Below are 13,287 nucleotides of genomic sequence, written 5' to 3'. Positions count from 1 at the left end.
TTCAAATTGAACCTTCTCTCGACATTCCTCAAAGTACTATCCTTTTTATGGTCTCCAATGCCCCAGATTCTAAGCAAGCATACAGGGTTGCTCTAAAACAATCAACAGGCAGGCAGCAAGATAGCTACACAAATACATTCAAGGAATCAGGACAATTCTAAACAAGCAGCATCCCTATCATATATTATCAGCCACTAGAATCTGCTAACTGGGGGAGGGCCATAAATAAACATTTTAGCCCCTGCTTTAACTTTAATTAAAGAGCACACTAGATGCTTTTTTTCTGTTTTTACATTATTTACATCCCATCAAAAGCAGCAGCCCAAATACAACGCCCTAGGGTTCCAGAAGTACAATAGCTTGAGATTTAGTAGCAAGATTTTTGTATAGATGGCTAATGACTTTGGACCACCTATGGTCAATCTACAAAGCCCTGTACAAATGCATCTCAAAAAACTATCCTTCGCTTCAACACTTATATCCCAGTGTTCAACTGATTGACAAGATTGCCAATATCCTGATACTCGGCCACTAGACATTATAGTTAGAAGGAGCAAAATTCAGTTCGGTAAAATCTGCTTCATCAAAATTTCTTCATTGAGGGGAAGGCCATTACATCAACAAATGTAGCAGATAGACAATCCCCCTTGCCATTATTCATCTTGCAATAGTTGCAGATCTAGATCCTGTGCCATGAAAACATGAACGTTATCAACAACTGCGGTAGCAGCAACAGTAATCAGGAAAATCAAGAATTGAAGCAAATATGGCCAATATTTGCTCAAACCAATTAAGAAAAATTGCAAGATTAGGTTATAGAAATTTTAAAGTTCAGTATAGTGTTTCATTTGAATCCTATACTCCTTTTTCTTCTTAATTAAATATCAACCTTAAAAGGGACATGAAAAATATCATTGACATTAAAGCCTGCCATTTAATGGTAACATCTTCTAAACAAAAAATATAGTCTGACTTCCAATATGAAAGCTTCCTCTGACATTTCAATAATTTCATAATGGAAGGTGCTAGCAAATGAAATCATTAACAGTGCATAAGAATAAAAATTAGCTCAGAATCACAAGCAATGAACTCAAGCTACCACAAGTGCACAAAATCATTAACATGGAAAATAAAGGTCAACAAGATTATGCTTCCACAAAGAAAGATACGTGAACACTGCATATCAGAAAGTTGATAAAATATACTTACTAATTGATCGCTTCATGTTTCTACAGAACTTGCTACCACATAGACACCGGAATGCCTCGACAGGCTGATCATGGTCGTCAAAATCGATGCCATAATCCTGCCAACACATCATGTATAGCAGCTTAACAGAGGGCAAATAGAGAATCAGGATTTGTTGCATACATAAACTAAGTTCAACGTTGGTTTTTATTACTATAAATATAAAATGTGTTCTAATGACAAGACAGCATGATACAACTGAATCTATATATCCAAAGAGAAAACAGGGCCATGTTAATGTGTGACTGCATGTCCAAACTTACGCGACAGCATGTACAAACTCAAGCGTGTAAGCACATGTACCAAAACATATAAAGTTAAAGACTTGCATCCTTTATTTAGTTGATTTAGTTGATTTTCACTTGGTAAGGTGGTCAAAGGTCTATTCCCCAATTTCAGAAGGGGGGTTGGGTATTAGAATTTGTTGATGTTCAACCACGCTTTGTTAGGCAAATGGTTGTGGCGGTATGGAATAGAGAGAAAAGCTTGGTGGAGAGTTGCGGTGGATTCCAAGTTTGGTAGTTTGTTGGGTGGGTGGTGCTCCCGCAAGCCTGTAGGTGCCTATGGGCTGGGGCTGTGGAAGAATATCAAGAAATGGTGGGGGATTTTCTCTGGTTTTACCAGATTGGAGGTGGGGGATATGGTTTGTACAAAATTTTGGCATGATCTGTAGTGCGGGGATATGGAGTTAAAGGAAGCTTTTCCTGTTCTTTTTGCTATTGCTCAGATGAAAGATGCTTCCGTTGCGGATAATATGGAGGTTTTGGGTGGCTCTATTCAGTGAAACGTGAGCTTTGCTAGAGAGGCCCTTGACTAGAAAGTGGGTGCCTTTGCCTCCTTCTTTCAGGTGTTACATTTAGCCATGGTGAATAAAGATCGTGCAGATAGGCTCAGGTGGGTCCCTTCCAAGAAAGGTGTGTTCGTTCAAGGTTAAGTCATATTTCAACTCCTTGGTGGGCTATGAGGGTAGACGTTTCCCTTGGAAAAGTGTGTGGCGGACTCAGGCTCCTTCGAGGACGGCTTTCTTTGTGTGGTCGACAGCTCTAGGGAATCTTTACAGTGGATAATCTCAAGAAGCGAAATATCATCATTGTAGATAGATACTACTTGTGCAAGAGAGACGGGGAATCTGTGGACCACCTTTTTCTTTACTATGATATGGCTTCTACTTTGTGGAATCATGTCTTTTCTCGGTTTGGTATATCTTGGGTTATGCCTAGAAGAGTTGTCAATTTATTTGCATGTTGGTGGAAGGCAGGTAAGTCAAGGAGTACTGCAGTTTGGAAGATGGTGCCTATTTGCATTCTTTGGTGTGTTTGGAAGAAGAGAAATCTTAGGTGTTTCGACGACTTAGAGAATTCCATTGAGGATAATTTAGCCTTGTTTTTTCATATATTGTATCTTTAGACGAAGGCCTTTTTGTCACTCGTGTCAATTAGCTATTCTAATTTTCTTGTTCATTTTTCTATGACTTCTTAGGCGTTTCCTTGTGTATACTTTCCAGCGTACTTTGAGGGGCGCCTTACGCTTTTTATAAAATTTCATCTACTTATCAAAAAAATATATATATATATATGCACAACCATGAACAATCTAATAAAAAAATCTACTCACCCAAGTAAGCTCTTCCAAGGCAGCAACCACTCTTGTAGTGAAGAAGGCAAGCTACATTAGAAATAGACAAATAAATGCTCCATTAGACTTGCTACTAAACAGAACTAAGTCTGCTATCATCAAGCAAGGAATCACAGAAAATGCAAATAAAAGCTTCAAAGATTCCATACATGGTAGTAGGTATGATCAGGGGTCTCCACTTTAACAGGGATCTCAACCAAGTTTGCATCCAAACACCTAATGAAATAAAGAATGAATTGATCAGATATTCTGCAAATTGAATCTCTAAAACCTGGTAAAATATTTATCTAGCTAGTTAAGGCACAAGCCACAATTTGTCACCATCTATTGCACACAGATAGCAATGCTGTCCCTCTCTTTCTTTCTTTTTTCTTTTTTTGATAAATAAGAATTTATTGCAATAAAGAGACATGAGTAGACAGGTTCGCATGCAGTCTTCTCATATGTTGTTTTGATAATTAGTTCACCTAGGCATTCATACATCATTTTTATTCAAAAAACATTTCTCCTATGGACTGATCATTGATGTGTGTGAAGCAACCAAAGATTTCACTTAGTTGTTTCATTATGCCACCAAGGGAGGAGAGTGAGGGAGGGACGAGAAGAGGCGGGGGCGGGGTAGGTGGAGCATTTTGATTAGTTTCTTCAGTTACTCTTCTCCTGCCTTTGATTGTTCAAACAGACCCATATGGAAAGCTTCAGATTCCAGCTGCATGTCATGTCCACTTCTCTTCTTGGTGCAAGCATCCTAAACACTTCTCTTCATGCAAGCTCTGAATTTTCCAGGGGATAGCCAGGTCCGCTCTTATGTTACTAGCGCATCAGCACAGCCTGCTTTTATGTCATGCTTTTGATGGCCCTGCTATAATATTTTTTATGTAATATAAATAATCATTGGGCGCTAACCACTGTCTAAGTTGCATCTCATCTACAGCAAGTTCTAGCAATATCTCTGTGCATCAAAATCAGTATGTATGGAATTCTATGTCAATGCAACAAACTTAACATGCACGGTCATCTTGCCATTTTTTTGCTCTTTTGGGGGGGAGGGTTTTGCACCTCATCTCATACTATATCATTTCTGATTGAAAAATTATTAAGTAAAAAGCGTTACTTTTGAATTTCAGAAATTGAGGTCAGTTTTTTAATATTTCAATATGAGCACATACAAGATAGGTATCAAATTTGTGAATATATTCATAGCAGCACCTTCACTTCACTAGTTGTCTTGCATTATGCAGAAGTTTCGTATTAAACAAAGAAATAAGTAAATATAATAGATATAATGAGGTCAGTGTCTTTGAGATTTAAACAAGTACCTATGATTAATAAACCTAGCAACATTGCCAAAAACTGTTGCATCCAAACAGAGAGCTTCTTCACTCTTCAGAGCTCCTGAACCCCAGTCTGCATCCAGCAGCACTGAGTAGGTACGTTTCCCACTTTTGTAGCTTCCCAAGTTCCTCTCGTATAACTCTGTGCTGGTTAGAATTTCTCCAACATATTCACACACAAATGCACCTTTTGGCAGGCCCTCTAGGGTTCGGAGACCCCACCCTTTTCCTTCAGGAGTGCAAAACACCTAAAATACAGAGCAAAATAATCATGGAAGCTACATGGAACAAAATACAGGATATTTCAAAAGCAAATTCAAGAATAACGAGAAATTTCTGCATCAAGAGCAAATTCAAGAATAATTATTAGTAAACATAGGAAAACAACAATATAACTCCACATTCTAGCAGAAAGACTAAGGTACAGTCCCCACCTGCAACTTGCAAGTTATACCTCGCTGCACCACTCGATTGCCACAGTTTTTACTGCAGCTGCATTTGCTCCAGCATTCTTTGATAAACTTCCTCCTTAAGTGGCCTTTGCATGGTTCTAAACAATCATCAATCCTAAGTCTTTCAAGTGGACATTCTCTACAATATAAATGCTGGTGTCTTTGTGGGTCACGAGTCATTGAGATACACTCTTCCAAAAATTCTTCCCTAAGAAGATCTCCTTTTCCGTATGCAAACTGGCCTCCAGTTGTGTTTGCACAATAACAAACTGTAGATAAGGATAGGCAATCACCTAAACAGGCTGAACAACAATCCTCGTCTCCAATCCGAGAGAGGGTGAAGTTCACATAAGCCTTTCGGAAAATAAAGTTTCGAGGTATGTACTTAAAGGATGGTAGACATTCACTGTTGATTTCATTGACCCATGAAATTCTGACCCTTTCTTCTCCTTTCGTTATGTCATTAACATCATGAAGAGACCTTAAATCACTAGGAGGATTTTTTTGCTGCGGGACAACCACCAAACTACACAAATTTGTTGATTCAGGGTCTTCCAATTCCTTTTCACGTTCACTTTCAGCATAGCCATTTGAAATAATCTTCTTACTGGCTTGTATGTGTTCATCAATACCATTCAGAGATGTCGGAAGTCTTGAAAGAGGTTCAGCCACTTCAGCAGAGCATTGAATATTGACTGATCCATTTGAAGATGGAATGCACAAACCTAGTTCATTGCCTCCAGCATCTCGCACAGAAGGTTCCTTCAACACATCAAGAGTTGGACTTATATTTATTGATCCTTCCTGCGATTCATCAGTGGAGTAAGTTCCCAGTTCCAAGAAGCACTCACACATATCATTCAACAGTTTCTTGACAGAAAAATTTGGGTCAATGATTTTATATGTCCGCAAACACTTATCCTCCATCAGTTTTATAACCTCATTGCGACTAGGCATATGGAAATCTGGTCTTCCAAGAGCGGAGTCACAGCTCAGAGAAATTTTTACCTCTCCTAAGGGCGAGGAGGCAATCTCTAAAGTAGGAGGAGATTCCTCCGGGATGGTTGCTAGCTTGCAGTTGGTTCCCCTCTCACTCGATGAAGCTAAAATACAATCACCTCCATTTCCTTCAGCTAAACGTTGGGATGCTGTCATTTCTGGACCATCTTGGTTTTCAACTGAATCATTTCCAAATGAAGAACCCCCCTTACTTGATGGATCTATAAGCAACACCAACCAGTTAGAAGAGCATGAATTGCAGCTTTCATATTAAACGAAATTTATTGAACAGCACCAAGCCTTTTATTTCAATGCTTCGCAGTCATTTACATGTATCATTCATGGTTAGGCATATTACTGAGCTTATTCTTGGTCCAACTCCAAAATGTTCATTATGCCTTGATTTCCTAATTAGACCAATAGGGTCACATTATAGATAGAATAAAGCACACATACATTTTATGTCCAAAAATAATAATGTTACAGGAACACATAGCGTCAAGTAAATCAGACGAACCCAGTCCTGGAAAAGCCCAAATGACCCAAACCTAAAGAGTACTAAACTATCCTAATAGAGAAGGGTGACCAATAAGTTGGAGAAAATATGGATATCAATTGTAATGCAACAATAAATTAGCAAAAGTTGCACTAAAACATAAGATTGATAAGAAATTATGAACTTTAATAAATTATTAATTGTCCCAAAAGCTTCAGCTAATAAAAAAGTATGAATTTACTCACTTGGTCAACATTCTAATGTTCCTCCTCAAGTGTAAGCCTAGATTACCTCTCACGAGTGGGCCCAACACGTGGAAATGATATTGTGATAAATCACCATTTACCTCAAAAATCTAAATGTATGCGAAATGATAAATTTAATCGCTATGGTTCATTTGGCAACCATGATTTCAAAAACAAATATAATTCTGTTTTTGCTTTTTTCAAAAATAAATCATATTTTATTCAACTTTTTCAAAAACAAATCATATTTTATTCTACTTTTTCAAAAACAAATCATATTTTATTCTACTTTTTCAAAAACAAATCATATTTTATTCTACTTTTTCTAAACAAATCATATTTTATTCAACTTTTTCTAATTTTATCTCACAAAGTCAAACCTCAAAATTCGCGCACCACCAACATTTTCAAGGAAAAAAAAATTACACCAGCACAATCACCAATGATTACCAACGATCCAAATCCATGAACCATCAAACCAAACCATCTAATCAAATCACACACTGCAAGAAAATCCCAACCACAACCAACGGCAATAATTTTTCCAGTAAAAGCTGTCACTACCACACTCTACTCTACACAGAGATGCAAAGAGCTTGCCTTTTTATATAATTGCCGGAGATACAAACCATTTGATCGCCTTAAAGAGAAGGCTTAGAGACCAAATTGAGCACAACAATGGCGAAGCCCTGGACTCCATAGACATAGTTGAAGGCTTCCATGGACATGGAGTTGTGATAAATCCCCGATTGGCACAGAAAGATAAACAGGAAAGATGAAAAGGGACAAGTTTTTTTACTTTTGAGACTACAATCTATAAAGGATTCTTGCTCTGATATCAAGAACGATTATTGTACCAAAAGCATAAGTTAATAGAAAACGGTAAATTTAGTACCACCAAAGTGCCTTTCTTGCTGATGAGATGTTACCAATACAGACTACCACATAAGACATTTAATGCAAACCCAGGAGCAGAAAGAGAAAAGGAAATAATGTGGAAACAAGGGAAAAGGAGGGGGTTTTCTGCTGTCGCCATCTTTTTAGGTAGCAGTTTTGTGTTTGTTTCCTAGCAAACTTTGTGCCATATACATGTTATGTTTGATCATTTGTAGACACAAACCGACACTCACAATAGACTGAAAACCAAACTTTGGTAGAAGAGGCCCAGTACTGCGAGTGAAAACAGCGGGTTAAGCTCCCCGCTATTTTCTAATAATATTTTCAGGAACTATGGATTATAAAAGTGTAGAACCTACTACCAATTAAATACACAACACATGCACACACACGCAGATATTTGTAATAACTGTCGATGTAAACCAAAAGGCAGATACAGGGAGCTCAACTCATTGAAGATATAAGGTGAATGGGGAGTTTCAGTATTGTAATTTCTAATCTTCTTTAAGTTTCATAGGAAATAAAAACAGATCATAGATGATAGAGACATCCAAGTTTTAAAAATTCTGAACACTAAAAAGTATTTGCACATATGAGCTATGTTAGTCCAGAAATATTGATCCAGAGGAATGAAGATGCACCTGGATGGATCACTGCAATAGGAACCTCATAGTCTGGAACAGCTTCAGTAAACATGTCATCAGTAAAAGGCTCATCTTTTGGTTTGATCAATACACGAGTATCAGTAACCTTCTGCTTTGGCAAAAGAACAGTGCCTGGTTCAACTATCGGTTCTCTAATGCACAACTGAGATGCTCTCTCAGACATAGATCTTTTCCCTGGGGAAGCAATCTGAGGTAAGAGAGGTTGCTTGCCCTTGTTAACAGTACCATGCAGGGGTGCAATGGGTTTCAGGATGGACTGAGGTTTCTCCATCATTTCCTGAGGCTGCTGTTGTAAACAAGGCTCCACTGGTTCACCCTCCTCTACTTTAGGCCTTTTCAAAGGACTTCCACCCAAACTGTGGTTGCACACATTGACAGATGATGTAGCCTGACCACCTTGGCCTCTGCGCAACCTCTTTAGGGGACGCTCAGGCTCATCTTGTGTCTGAGCTTCTTCCTCCAAATCCTTCTCCTGCTAGTTTGAAAAGGCAATTCAGCATGGGCCGAAAATCAAGAACACAAACAAATATAAAGGAACACCAATGCAAAGAAGATAAATTAGTGACATACATCAGTACTCATACATTTCTTCTTCTGTTCTACAACCTGATTGATAGTATCAATGTTAGATAAACATATATGTGAGACAAAAATGAAAAAGGGGTAAAACAGCACCCAACTAAATTCTAAGTAACAAAAGGGAAAATTGTACCACATTGTCCTCCTCCTCAAATATAGCATCTGCAAGAGCTCTATAATTCTCTTCTTCAATAAGTTCCCAGTTTTTGTCATACAATTTTAGAAGTTTTTTCAATACTGGTTTCACTTTATCTTCTTTAATTCCAATGTCCCTCATTGCCCGAAAGGCTGCTGCAACTCTTGGATTTGGTGCCATCAATGATCATTCACCAGCTACTTATACTAGAGACTCAAATGCCGAGTACACCTAAACTTTCCAATATATAAAAAACTGTCAGGATAAAAGAGACTTAAAGTACATGTACAAGTCCATCAGCATATTTTTGAAGTAAAATCAATTGCTAAAATGGAGAACAGGGAAACATCAGTTCCAAACACATGTCAGAACACTCAAAGATTAGGCAATAGCCATAGATAAAAATAAATAAATAAATAAATAAAATTATAAGTAAACTCCCAACTAAAAGAAAATATTGAATTTTGCCTCTCTAGATTTAATATTGACCCTAAAACAGTGTACCCTTTGAGACATGTCGAGACCCAAAACTTCTTACTTCTTCAAAAACTTCTTTGTATCAGTTTCTCGCAGTAAACTGAAAGAAAAACAAAAGAACAAAACAAATTCTAAAAGCATTACTTTACCATCACACAAGTTATTCAACTAAACTAATTTTACCATAGATAATTAGAAGCCACATGCAAGTCAAAAAGATCTGTTATATTTCTTAGTGCCACATAATTATTTCTGCATGCATGTCTTTTAAAAATAAATACTACACATACACTTGTCATTTCCCTACGCTTTTAGGAAGAAATCTTCCCATTCCACGGCAGCCAGAAAAAAAGGAAAAAAAATTATTCCTTCTCACTTCGTTAGAAATCCTTCATATGGCTAAAAACTAATTGAAACAAAGATATAAAATTTCGTACTTAGAATTTGAAATAACTACTCAAAGCCACAACACGCAACACTTCTCTTTGTACTTTCTAGTGTCTACACAACTCTCTCATTTGGCTTCTCTTTAAGTTCAATTACCCACTGAGCTAAACAGGAAAAAAAAAAAACCATACCCCAAAGCTCCTAAACCACACAAAAAAGAGGAAATTTATCCACACACATTCCATAAACAAACCAACTCCCCAAAACTAAATCAAACATACCCCAAAGCTCCTAAACCTCACAAAAAAAGGAAATTTATTCACACACACTCAAATTGTTACAAGCAAAAGAGCTGTCAATTAACACCCGCACACACTCACTCAAAATGCTACATGCAAAAAGAGCTATCAATCAACAATAATCTCACCAAACCAAATTCTCGAAGTTCCATCTCAAGCCATTAAAACCTAGAACTTACCCTACGCCCCAAAAAGGAAAAAAGAAACACAACTCAACTGAGAAACACGAGCACAAAAGTATGGGGAGTCCGTTGATCACCTTCTTCTTCATTGTGATGTGGCGCGAGTTGTTTGGAGTTCTTTTTATAGCTTGTTTGGGGTGGAGTGGGTTATGCCTAGTAGTGTCGTGGTTTTATTGAGTGGTTTGAGTACTTTGCTGGGTCGTGGTCCTGTTTTCCGTATTTGGAAGCAGGTTCCTTTATGTGTTTTGTGGGGTTTGTGGTGTGAGAGAAATTCTAGAATTTTTGAAGATGTGGAGGTTTCGGTTGGGGCTCTTTGTAGAAAGGTGCTTAATATGTTATTTCTTTGGGTGTCGACGCATAATCCGGGTAGTTTGTTGTTCGCTGACTTTTTACTTTCTTGTTCTTTCCTTTACTCTATTTAGGAGCACTTTTGTATACTTCCTGTGTACTAGGGTTGCGCCCCTATGTGCTTTTTAATGAATTCTTACTTATCAAAAAAAGAAACACGAGCACAAAAGCACACTTTACATCATAGAAAAACCCTAAACCCCAAAAAGAAAAAGAAACACAACTCAGTTGAGAAACACAAGCACAAAAGCACTCTTTACAACATAGAAGATACCAACACACTTCTAATCTCTAAAATGCAGCAAAATTATTTCCTTATCCAGAAATTTCTCAACAGCCCAACAGAGCCAAAGTGATAGATTCTCTCAAAAAAAAGTAAACAACATTTCGAGGAAAAACAAAAACAAAAACAAAAAACCGAGTATTTCTCGTCGATAAAGAGGTGAAATTTGATAAAGAAAGAAACCACTGAAACCTAAAACATACCCTAAGCCCCAAAACGAAAAAGAAACACAACTCAGTTGAGCAGAACAACCAGAAAAGGCACTCTTTACAACATAGAAGAAACCAACACGCTTCTAATCTCTAAATGCAACAATATTCCTCCCTTTTCCAGAACTTTCTCAGTAACCAAACAGAGCCGAAGTGGTAGATTCTCTCCAAACAAGCACACCACATTCAAAAAAAGAATCGAGTATTTCCTGTCCATAAAGAAGTTGAAAAGACAGAAACGAGGCGTACATTTTGCGTCCCAAAAACAGAATCGGCTTGGAATCAGATTTTGAAAGCAAAACTTACCAGTTACCAGCATTAAAGAAAGCGATTTCCAACTGCAGATTCTGAACTGAAATCGATTTTATGGAGAGGAGAAAAAACAAAGGAAAAGGAAAATGGGTTCCTACCAGAGTACCAGGTATAAAAATAGTCGAGGAAAATAAATGTCACGCTCAAGGTAGCGCGTGAAGGGGCACAAGAGCTAGGAGGGTGAGGTATTGTTGCGCGCGGAGCGTGTAATTACGCGTGTAGGTAAGAGCGTGATGCATTGGGATGAGAGACAGCCTCGTCATGAGCGTGGTGCAACGGGCAGCACCTGCTGACAGGGCTTTCTTTTCTTTTTTTCTTTTTTCTTTTTAGTGATTTAATGCAACGGGATGCATTAAATGAAGCATACTCAAATTTATAGATTAATGATTGTAAATATATTTTAAATAATAAATTTAAAAAATAATTGAAAATATGTTTATAAACAAAAAAAAAAAAAAAAAAAAAGTAGCCGGGCCAACTGTGCCACGTGACACATATAATTGAAATACAATGTATCAAACTAGAGTTACAAATTAATTAAAGGGTATGATATGAGGTACTATTAATTAATTACACATTAAGATAATGGAATGATCCATTTGATATCAAAATAAAATTTAAGGACTTAATTATCAAAATTAAAAACTCGTGAATTAAATTGAAATTGCATCAAAACTTAAAGATTGATTTTAATTTTTTCCAAATATATTTTTGATTTTGAAAAGATAAAAGTAATTTCAAAATCGTTGCTAAACGAGACTATGCTAGTGCCATGACTAAAATTCAAAATCTTGAAGAATTACACCTTAAAATAACTATATATATCCGATTTTTTTCATCCTACATTTTAAATAAAATGCTATAGTGACGCGGCATATTCGAAGGATCACCGGTAGGTCCTTCATTTTTTGTTATTATTATTATTATTTATTTTTTTCTTTAAGTTTGTTATGACAGTTTTTAATACGGTGTGAATGGCGCGTTTTTACACTTCCAGATGTATCAGTCCGATACCTAAATTAGATTATGAGAGAAACGTATGGTCAATGCATAAAATAATCAGTATGTCCTTTAAACTTAGGTATGAGCCTTCATAGGTAAAAAGATAGAGTCAAACCTGAATTAAATTTTCTACTCCCACTTAAACTAGGCCCACTTAAACTAGGAGTACCTGAATTTGATTTAGTCTGGAAGTCTCATCCTCATTCAACTTTTTCTTTTTTTTTATTCTTTTTTTTTTTTAGGAACTATCATCATTTTACTGAGAGTTGAATTATTGATCAAATTCTTCAATAAATCATTATTGGACCTAGATTAAAACTACTACCCCAATTCAACTTTAAGTAGGATTATTCCCAACAAAGCCTAATAAAAAAAAAAAACTCTTCCTACTTTTAATGAAAAAAAAAAAATGTAAATTATTTTTCAAAAGTGATTCTTCGGACTAGAAAATGCAGGCCACTCTCAAGCCCTCCTGGGCTGATTGAGTATTTGATCCATGGTATGAGATTCATTCTAAAGGTTATGGATTTAGTTATACTTTTGAAGCCCATAATATGGATTCGTGGGCTGCTTGTTGCGAGTCAGTCATTCAAAGTCAAAATTTGGGGTCATATTCAACCTAGGGCTTAGGTTGGTAACAGACCTAAAGCTTATTTGACTAGTTTATTTGTTAAGAGTACTGCAATAAGGTACTATAGGTATAAGTATTTTACAAATTAGTGAGGCACTTATCGCATCCGCCATTAAATAATTAAATTTACGAATCAAATTTTGTTGCTTAATTTTTTTTTACCGTTAGAATACTGTCACGTGAGTTTGTAAAGAAATTATAGCACTCCAAGCATTTTTCAATTTTTTACCCATGTTTTACCGCATAGTACTCATACGGACTCTCACGTGAGTTTGTAAAGGGTTGTAATAAAAACGGTAATACTCCAAACATTTTCCTATTCCCTACCACCAACAAACAATGAACTCTATTGCCCTAAAACCTGAAATGGATCGTCGATTTTGGGACTATTTAGGTTAAAAATTAACAGCCATTGATTCTGTGAAGATGTTGATATGCATGAATCATTAATTATTTTTCTTACTGGTTCCT

At 36.7% G+C, this 13,287-nt stretch overlaps 1 protein-coding gene across 8 annotated transcripts; it reads right to left on the bottom strand.

Annotated features, from left to right (window-relative positions):
• Nucleotides 1-155: 155 nt before the first annotated feature.
• LOC133857195 (probable inactive histone-lysine N-methyltransferase SUVR2) lies at nt 156-11,303 on the bottom strand. Of its 8 annotated transcripts, none has more exons than XM_062292362.1 (11): nt 9,191-9,256; nt 8,684-8,917; nt 8,542-8,577; nt 7,948-8,446; nt 5,678-5,889; nt 4,652-5,473; nt 4,203-4,465; nt 3,033-3,099; nt 2,863-2,913; nt 1,210-1,306; nt 156-686 (listed from the first exon to the last, which is right to left on the bottom strand). In XM_062292362.1, exons 2-11 carry the CDS (start codon nt 8,864-8,866, stop codon nt 658-660), a joined length of 2,259 nt encoding a protein of 752 aa, XP_062148346.1. In that variant the 5' UTR covers nt 8,867-8,917; nt 9,191-9,256; the 3' UTR covers nt 156-657. The 8 variants fall into 8 exon arrangements, with proteins under 8 accessions (XP_062148346.1, XP_062148347.1, XP_062148341.1 ...); XM_062292363.1 differs by having other exon boundaries at nt 7,948-8,443; nt 9,191-9,255; XM_062292357.1 differs by lacking the exon at nt 9,191-9,256 and adding an exon at nt 11,178-11,303 and having other exon boundaries at nt 4,652-5,889.
• Between the last annotated feature and the right edge of the window lie 1,984 nt (nt 11,304-13,287).

Source organism: Alnus glutinosa, chromosome 14 (genome assembly GCF_958979055.1).
Source record: "Alnus glutinosa chromosome 14, dhAlnGlut1.1, whole genome shotgun sequence".
NCBI lineage: Eukaryota > Viridiplantae > Streptophyta > Magnoliopsida > Fagales > Betulaceae > Alnus > Alnus glutinosa.
This window is presented reverse-complemented; position numbering and strand designations above follow the sequence as displayed.

What these genes read in the sequence shown, in the direction of transcription:
- LOC133857195 (XM_062292357.1), bottom strand. Translation starts at nt 8,866, where the DNA reads ATGGCACCAAATCCAAGAGTTGCAGCAGCCTTTCGGGCAATGAGGGAC. An exon ending in TATTGCAGTGATCCATCCAG is followed by an intron (nt 5,890 to 7,947) that starts GTGCATCTTCAT and finishes TGTTGCTTATAG; the next exon opens with ATCCATCAAGTAAGGGGGGT. An exon ending in GCTAGGTTTATTAATCATAG is followed by an intron (nt 3,100 to 4,202) that starts GTACTTGTTTAA and finishes TTATTTCATTAG; the next exon opens with GTGTTTGGATGCAAACTTGG.